The sequence below is a fragment of the Choloepus didactylus genome, chromosome 6, assembly GCF_015220235.1.
Source record: "Choloepus didactylus isolate mChoDid1 chromosome 6, mChoDid1.pri, whole genome shotgun sequence".
Taxonomy (NCBI): domain Eukaryota; kingdom Metazoa; phylum Chordata; class Mammalia; order Pilosa; family Megalonychidae; genus Choloepus; species Choloepus didactylus.
Window position 1 is genome coordinate 123,579,852 of NC_051312.1, and position 9,686 is coordinate 123,589,537.

The 9,686-nt window shown below is 40.8% G+C and overlaps 1 protein-coding gene across 1 annotated transcript; it reads right to left on the reverse strand.

The window, feature by feature from the left end:
- Positions 1-5,527: 5,527 nt before the first annotated feature.
- Positions 5,528-8,841, reverse strand: SLN (sarcolipin). Its single transcript, XM_037838033.1, has 2 exons — positions 8,792-8,841; positions 5,528-5,885 (listed from the first exon to the last, which is right to left on the reverse strand). The coding sequence occupies exons 1-2, from the start codon at positions 8,792-8,794 to the stop codon at positions 5,715-5,717; spliced, it is 174 nt and encodes a 57-aa protein (XP_037693961.1). The 5' UTR covers positions 8,795-8,841; the 3' UTR covers positions 5,528-5,714.
- Positions 8,842-9,686: the final 845 nt, after the last annotated feature.

Genomic DNA, 9,686 nt, shown 5'->3' on the forward strand with positions numbered 1-9,686 from the left:
AATAGCAGCAGCATTCCCATCTCTCCATCATCAATCCTAATACATTTTTAGGGCCTACCATGTGCCAAGCATTGTAAACACTTTACTTATGTTGTAAAAATATTAACTACCATATATTGAGCAATTACTAATTGCCAGGACTGTGCTGAGCAGTTTGCAAATATTATCTAATGCAACAGAGTGATCCTATGAGAGAATATAAACATAGTCTCTCTATTTTATAGCTAAGGAAATCAGGCTCACAAAAGTGCAGTAACTTGTCTGAGGTACAGCAAATATAGTCTGGGGAATCCAAAGACCCTCCTTTTCCCAGTGCTTTATTTTAAGATGATCTAATGAAGGGAGACAAAATTACCATGTGACAAATTCCTGCAAGTATATATAACTAGCTAATGCTGTAGATGCAGCTGTCATTTCCACTTAATCTCCATAGATAACACTGACACATTGGAAAACAGTTCATCATCATCAGTATCTCTTTTCTTATCTACTGCTCAGTTGACTGGCAAAGAAAAGATGATTCCAGGGCTTGTTTCAAACTCTAGAAAACAGAGTTGTGCAAGTTGCACCTCCTGTATGATTGGAGCTGTTGAGTAAGGGAAATTACTTGGAGGCCTCTGGCAAAGCTCATCTCTTTCACACTTTCAGTCAGGATCAGGGAACATGACTTTGTGTCCTAGAGTCCCCTACATGGGAAGGGGCAGCCGTGGGGATTGGCAAGTGCTCTGCCTGCTCTCAGAGTTAAAAGACAACTGGATTTGACTCTCAGCATATCCTCTCATTAGCTCTGTGGTTTGAGGCTGGTCACCTGTCCTTTCTGAGTCTCAGTCTTCTCAGTTTTAAGGTACTAATAAAATAAATCCTTCACATGATCTAAGAAAACTAAATATAAAAGTCCCTTATGTATAGGAGGTGTACAATAAGGCTTGTTTAAATATGCTGTCTATAAATGAAATTTGACCTGACTTTATGCAACTTGAAAAATGGAAATTTCTGCAAGATTGCCCTGTCTGTGCAAATGTGCTCACAACACATTGGGCTTTGATGAGTCATTCACAAACATTATCAAATTGTTCAGAGCGATGACAGAGACAGATCAAAAGAAGCAAGCACCATGCATATTTCATGAAGGAGGAAACTGCCTTGGGAAAAACTGTTTCAACTGCCTTAAGTTTGAAAAGAAGTTTGGTTTGCTCATTACTGTAATAGCACTTCTAGAACTATGGATCTCATACCTCCTTTTTATTACACTGTGGTAAGCACAGATCATGCACTTAGTCATAAAAATAGGTACACATCTATTCCAGAGGTTTTTATAGCCAGCCAAACATTCATTGATGTGTTCAACAAATACTTATCAAATGATGATGACAGACCAACTAGAGGCTAAAATTAAGCATTGGAAAGGGTCCTCTTCCTTCAAAAACACAAACCAGAGAGACACAACAACAAATCAATGCTATGTAATAATTGCTGTGATAAAGGCATACACAGGATGGATTGGGAACATGTTGAGTATGAGACCCAGGATAGGGAGTTATCTGGGGATAACTTCCAAGGGGTAGCAGCATTTAATGGCAATCTTAACAAGTGACTAGTGGTTAGCCAGGGAAAAGAATGAGAGGGAGGGAGGCCCAGGAAGAGAGAAAGGATGTGCAAGCCCACAGCCATATAAGAGCGATGGCACATTTGAGACCTACAAATAGTAGGAAATGGTTAGAAATCAGGGGTGGGAGTGGGGTGCATGGGACAGGTAAATGCAAGAGAAGCTACAGGTAGACATGGATCAGCTAAGAAAGGTCTTCTGTGCTCAAATTTTTTTTATTCTGAAACAGAAAAATGATAAAAATGCATCTAGGATAATGACAGCGTATTCAGAGAAAAAGGGAATAGAATAAGCTAGGTTTGTTTTGTCACTAACTATTTTCTGGGATACTCCAGGCATTCAGGATAGGATTCTGGGTAGTGGGATTTCAAAGTGATAGACACACCCTGTGTGCCAAGGAAGGCCCTGGGGATCCCATATAGAAATGGCACAGATGGTATGCCAGCTGGCTGTGAGGGCAGGCAGGAATGGCTTGGCAGAATAAACTGTGTAGCAGGGAAATGAAAGAGACAGTTTAAAGATAAGGAAATATTAGAAGTGGTAAAGAGGCTGCCCACTTGAGATGCTTTCTAGATTGATTGATAGCCCCAAATTAAAATAGAGGACAATAGAAGCATTACCATTTTATGAAAAATTTCACACAGCGCTGTCTAGGTCCATGGAAGAAAGTAAAGATGGAAAAGGGGTGAGGGAAGCTGATCAGGTTGGAGTACCTTGGGGTTCTTCCCTTAGAGCCATGGCTTGGGACATGAATTATCTAGATAATTTCTTATGCTTTATGGGGTCAACTATATGACAGCCCTGGAAAGAGGAGTGGGATAACAGATTCAGTGCTGGGGCTGCCAGAAGTGGATAAAAGCTTGTGTATTTATTTCAGTGGAAGAAAATAGATAAAAATAGGATGCTATTTAAGATGTCCAATTTAGTAGTGAGTTTAGAGAAGACTGGAAGAAAAACCTAAGCCAGCACTGCAAGATATCTTTTTTTTTAAAAATTCAAATGGTTGGTGGGCATTTTAATGTGGGCATCTTAGCTCTAAGACATGCTGGGATCTTGGCAGCTTAGGGCTTGTGGCAAGAAAAGGAGAACATCACCCAAAAGACAACCGCTCAATGGGGCGAGATAATAAGTGGGGAGAACTTATAGACAGAGGTGACCAGGTGGTCCAAGATCCAGTGTCTTAGCACTGTGTAAGCACAGACATGGTTAGACAAGTGTTGGTGGCAGGAGGTTCCTTCCTGTGCATGAGGCTTGCCAGTGAGGGATCCCTGAAGTGTTCAACCTGGAAGTCAGGGAGATGTGGTCGGAACCAGGAGAGCTGTCCTTATATGGCATAACTACTGCCAGTGGTTGGAGAGGCACTCTGTGCTCTGGCCATGTTGAAACTTTCAGTTTCTTGAGTTTGTCATCCACTCTGACCTCTGGATCTTTACCCATGCTATTCCTTCTGCTAGAATCTCCTCCAAAAACACTCTGTCCTTCTCTTGCTGAAGAACTTATCACACATTCGTAACTGCCTGTTTATCTGTCTGTCTCCCTCACTAAATCATATACTCCATGAGGACAGGGGCTTGTTGGTCTCACTTGTCATTTTGTCCCCAGTGTCTAGTACAATGCCTGATACATAGAGTTTAACAATAAGTACTTGTTGAATGAAAAAATGAATAACTAACTAAAAAGAAAGAAGCTAGGGCCAAGTCAAGCCCATGAGCTGGCCCTTCATTCAACATCTAGAATTCAGAGCTCTGGTTCTAGAGGAGGACCAACAACCTCTTTGAGGGAACCAGGCAGCATTTGAATGGGTGGGGCTGACATTGAGGGGAGTAGAGAATACTGTGATGATTCAGGGTATCCAAGATCCCAGGGTAGGTTATGCATAAAAGGAGACATATGGGTCAGGCTGGAATTTAGCCATAATGACCAACAGTCCTGAATGTGGAAACAGTAATACATAATTCCTGGCCTCATGACTGAAGTTTCTAATGGATGTCTTAACCCTGCAAAGGCCGCCCATAATGTGAAAGGCCTGATCTGCATATGGGCCCATCAGTAGATCCATCCTCAGGAAGTTAGGAAGAGAAAGTCTGGAGGACTGACAAGCACAGAGCAATTACATAGAGAATTATAACCATAACCTTTACCTAATCAGGCTGATATTTTAGAATGCTAAGGAAGGTGCAGGTAAAAACTTACTAAGTAAGCAAATGGTTTGGAGATCTTCAATGAAACATGATTTGTATGCAGTTCCCTATTAAGAGTAGGATGATACATTTGTCATCCTGGCTTTACACTTACAACTGGTAAGTGACGTCTGTCATCCCCAGTTCCCGCATTTACTAAATGGCATAATGTATGGAAAATGCCTAGGAAAGAATTTAACATATAGTAGATTCAGTAAATGGTCCCTGTTGTAAATGTTGGCAGTAGGACTTGGACCTCAGTGGAAGATCAGATGGTCCAAAGTCTGAAAGGAGTGTTGTGTCATCCCTTCTGCCCATTTTCCCACTCCCTCCACCTACCGCACACACCTTCTCAAACACCAGTGAGTGGGGCTGCTGCATGCTGTCATTAAGAGGCACAACCACAAGTGTGGTCTAACTCTGAAATTAGGGATATTAGGGCCTAACCACTGCTATTTCCCAATTTTATCTGAAACCTCTCAAAGTGCAACACTTTTTTCTTTAACTATATCAGCACATTAGAATCACCTGGTGTCCTTCCAAATAAAACATTAATGCCCAGGTCCACCCCCACCCCCAGACCAATTAAATCAGAAACTCCAAAGAATGTGGCACAAGCATAGGTGGGTTTGCAAAGGTCCCCAGGCTAATCCAAGTGTGGTCTCTTAGGAGCTAGTTTAAAATGCAGGAGCTCAGGCCCTGCTCCAGACTGAATAAGAAACAGAACTAGATCAGAATCTGCATTTAAATGAATCCTCCAGGTGACTGGTCATCACATCAGCGTTGAAGAAGCACTGCTCAGCATCAAAGATTCAACCCTGGCTATACTATACAATCATCTAGAGGAACTTTTGAGAAGCAGATGCTTGGGCTTTACCTCTGAGATTTAATCTAATTGGTCTGAGTAAGACTTGGCATCACTGCTTTTTAAAAAAGTATCCATGGTTGCATAAACTGACTACCAGAATGGCACATAGGTCTCAGCAATTAGTCGAATTCTTAGCAAGGAACACCTTTAATGAGAGGTGCTCATTAAATGATAGTTCACTGATTCCTAGCTTTATTTGCATAATGGCAGTAACAAAACTGGAATATGCTACTCTCAGAGACATGACTCATTTTCCAGTTTTATTCAGTGTTAAGTCATTTTAAATAATTATATTAAAACAAGCACAGAGATATTATAGAGTAGAAAATACAATTCTTCTGAATTTTAAAGATAAAACACAAGACTTGCAAGTTTAGGCTATGCCCCGGACCTCCTAGTGGAATGGATTTATTCTCCCTCTGACCTTGAGGCTAGTTTAGGAGGAAAGTTTGAGGAGCACTTAACCAACAGAATGGTTTGAACTGTGACACTTTTTGTTGATTTAGTTTCAAATCCTCAGTAATGGAAGCGTTTGGCTCATCTCAAACACTACAAATACTATAGCATTTGTCACTTCAATCCCAGCCAAGGGTCAAATGCAGCATCATGAGTAAAAGCTAAAATAAATTCTAAAAGTCGTTTTTGTGGTTGACATCTTTATTCACATGATAGCTGTAGGGGCAGACAAAGACTTCCTCTAACATTTCTTTCTCCTGGCAGGTTGATTTAGAGATGGTGTGGTGAGACAGATCAGGGGCTTGTTACAATTCTACGTCATCATGAATCCAGTTTGACTGTAACCTGTGGTTTGTCTAACACATTTGCTGTACAATTGGGGAATGAATCTATCGCTCACTGGCAAACGCTCGGCAGCCGTTGAGAGCAGCATCTTTGGAGAACACACAGCCCCACCACCAGGGGCTCCTCAGACATTGTGAGTGCAGGTCAGAGGTGGCCTGGGGTACCAAGGAAGGCACCCCATGACAGCAGTGGGGTCTCAGGGCATTCAGCAGGCAGCTCCGGAGCCTCGCAGTCAATCCCGGGAGTGTGGCGTGGCCTCTCAGTACTGGTAGGACCTCACAAGGAGCCACATGAGGAGAACCGTAATCAGGACAACGGTGAAGTTAAGAAACAGATCCTGGGTGGATCGCTCCAGTCTCACGGGTGGCTGGTGAGAATCTGGAGCAGACTTCTGAGAGCCCGCAGAAGACCTCTGGCTCGTTTTCGACTCCTAACAGAGAGTATTAAAAAATAATAATAATGAGATTAATGAGCATTACTGTAAGACAATGCTAGTTCTTTCCTCAAAAGAAATAGAAGTATTTGGAAAAGGAAAGCCTGGCTTCTCTGCTTTCGAAAAGACCAGTATAGTCCTGATTTTTCCTGTGATGATTGTTTTGATGATTTTAATACAACCCAAAATACTAAATTTTTCTCTCTCCAATTTCTATGTGTGCATGTGTGTGCTTGCTTTGCTAGCCTAAAGCACCAGTTAGCAGGGGCACTAAAGCAGAGAAAAATGTTATGGTTAAGTAGTCTTTGTGCTTTGAACTACATATAGCAGTGGGGTATCATAATCTCTCAGGGTTTCGGGCTACTATGGGTCTTTATCTAAGCCTGGAGAAAGCACAAAGTAGCTTCAACAGCTGCTTGGCCTCTTACAAGTTCTGCTTCAGGCACAGAGTCTATTGGGGTCAACCCAAAGGCCATCACATAGCAAGCACTGGGTCGAAGGAGCAAGTGTTTACCTCATGAGTGCTGCTATTTCACTAAGGGCTTGTGCCAGCTATTTTTAGTCTGGTCCAGGATGTGCCTAGATTGTAACACTTCAAAGAGCAGGGATAGTATCTTCATAGTGTGTACAGACAGTGTCCACAGAAATCATACTTTTAGAACACATGCAATGCAGTCAATCAAATTATTACCTGCCGTGATGTTCTATAATGGTGGTGTAACTTTGTTTATGCAAAATAAATTAAAGATGAAATATAACATTTTAGAGATTGAGGGCAAAAAATTTACCATGGAGTGAAAAACTTTAGTGGGGAAGGGTATTTGGTTTGTTTGCTGAGGGGGGGTGGAAGGTTCTTAACAAGCTTTTGGTCTGAATGGTATTGTTTAGCCATCTAGCAAGACTGAAACTGCATTTACCGTATTATTGATTGACCAAATTATTAATTTTATAGGCATCAGCTGAATAATCATTTTTCAATAATGTTATCTTTGGTTTATAACACATAGGTTCAAATCAATGGTGCCAACCAGTACATTGTTGAATCTTGGTTTAAAATAAGGCCAATGATGACTGATTTAAGGTTCATTTTCTTTTTAATTCTTATCCATCTTTTGGCCCTATATATGAAGAAAATTAGTGGATTGCTAATGAAAATCTTTACAAAGACTCACTTTGAGGAGAGAGTTAACAGAAGAAAATGAATGGACAAAGTAATAAGAGAGAATGTACAAAAGAGCAGAAGATAACAGGAAAGCGCTGAGCCCAGGTAAGGACCCTTGAGGCAAAGGGATTAAAATCAAAGTAAGAATCCTCCTTATGAATTCATGAATAAAATCAAACCCTGGTTCATCCTACTTATTTGGGTAAGTTCTCAAGAATTACAGAGCTATGCAGAAAATATGAGACTGTGATTATAATGATCAAAGCAACCCAGTTCAAAGAGGGCAAAATAACTGTCCTACCAAATCTGCTTATTAGAATAAGCTTTTAAATAAAGAGTCATTGGAAGTGGTCCAAAAGAAATATTCTCGGAATGCAAGGAAATGCTAAGGAAAGCTGTTCCACAGTCCTGCTAATGTGACCTTCACAATGATTCTATAGCCTTCACAACAACTCAGGCAAGTATTGAGATTTTTATTTTTTTCACTCTTTGAGAAACTGACTCTTAGAGAGAGGTTAAGTTGCTTGCGTAATGGTGCATAGCAAGTTAGAGGCAGAGCTAGACCTGGCAGACTGGAACGAACTGTTAGAATTGTGGTTGTCTGTAGGAGTGATTACCAGAATGAGTTCATACTGCAATTAACTGGGCTGGCTAAACAAAGTTAATATAAATTTTCAACCACTTTGGGAAACAGTATGGCATCTTTTATTAAACTTAAAGATACTCATTTCCTATTATCTAGCAATTTCACTTCTACCCTAGAAACTTAAGAACATGTACCAGAATACATGTACGAGAATGATCACAGCAACATTTTACAATAGCGCAAATTGGGAACAACTGAAATGTCCACTAACAGTAGAGTAAATGATGAATTTTGGTAAGCTCATGCATCAAATACAGTAGAGCAAAGAAAATATATAAACTACAGCTACACACAAGATTGGAGGATCTCACAAACATAAGTGGTGGGCAAAAGAAGAATTTAAAAGAAACAGAAAAGGATTCCATGTATACAAAGACAAAAACAGGGAATTTAATCATATTGGTTAGTGATGCAGACATAGATGGTAAAAGTATAAAGAAAAGCAAGGAAGGATATATCTTTTTAAATGAATAAAAACACAAGAGTTTATGTGACACTTTCTAATGAATCCGATTCAACTGAACACATAATGCTAACTGTAAGGAGTAGACTTCACTTTTACACACATTTACACCCTACAGTCAGAATGAACCAGGTTTGGCAGAAATTCATTTCAGCAAATTTCCATTTTTCTACTGCTAATCCACAAAGACAGTTTTGCCCCCATTTTAAACCTTCTCTGAAGTCAAGTTCATATCATATGATCCCAAATGACTGCCATGTGGTTGAAATAAAAACCAAAAAAATCTCTGAATAAATTGTGCAGGAAGTTTGACATTGACTTTCTTTGAATGGAGACTTTGAGAAGATGAAATACAGCCCTTTTTCTATGTTATGAAAATAAAATTTTATTTAAAAAAAAAGGAAATAAGAAGGGAGTAAATGTATACCACGAGGAGAAAAAAAAGGAAAACAAGGATCAATAATACTCACTTTACATCTTGAGAATTGTGCGCAATAGGCATTGCCTATTTTGTTAAGAAATATAAACATTCCTCTGTCTTTCTCCCTTGCAATTGCAACACACACACAACACACACAATGTATGCTAAACACAAAAATCCTGCTGTTACCCAAAAAGGGTGAAGGACGCACCATGGCTGCGGAGGGTTTCTCTCTCTTCTCTCCAATGCCTGCTCTCCTCCTGGGCTGTCGACTCCTCGGCTCAGGGCAGGGCTTAAAGTAGTCCAAGGCAGGTGGCAGGCAGTGTGATGTCACCATTGAGCCATCTCAGTGGAACAGCCTCTGGAGTCTCAAGGCTATTTGTGTTTAGGGGAACACAGATATATGTTGACTATCACTTGTTCCTTTGGCTGTGAATTTGTATTACCACAAGGACTTGAAAAACCTTGTTTCCATTTGGGTGGAGAATAAAAATATATATTCGGGGCCCCTCTGAAGAGCTGGGGGAGAATGCAGAGCTGTTGGACTTCCTCACCTGGATTGTTGCTGATATTCTCACAAACACTGGGGACTGACAGCTTGATGTGCCGAGCCATCTGTCTTGGGGCTTGCCCCTGTAAAGCTTGTTGCTGCAAGGAGAGGCTTAACCTGTTTACAATTGTGCCTAAGAGTCTCCCGCTGAGTGCCTCTTTGTTGCTCAGATGTGGCCCTCTCTCTCTCTAACTAAGCCACCTTGGCAGGTGATCTCACTGCCCTCCCCCTTATGTGGGACCTGACTCCCAGGGGTGTAAATCTTCCTGGCAACGCAGGATATGACTCCCGGGGATGAATCTGGACCCAGCATCATGGAATTGAGGATATCTTCTTGACCCAAAGGGGGATGCGAAATGAAACGAAATAAAGCTTCAGTGGCTGAGAGATTTCAAATGGAGTCGAGAGGCCACTCTGGTGGACATTCTTACACACTATATAGATAACACTTTTTAGGTTTTAATATTTTGGAATAGCTGGAAGTAAATACCTGAAACTACCAAACTCCAACCCAGTAGCCTTGACTCTTGAAGATGATATATAACAATGTAGCTTA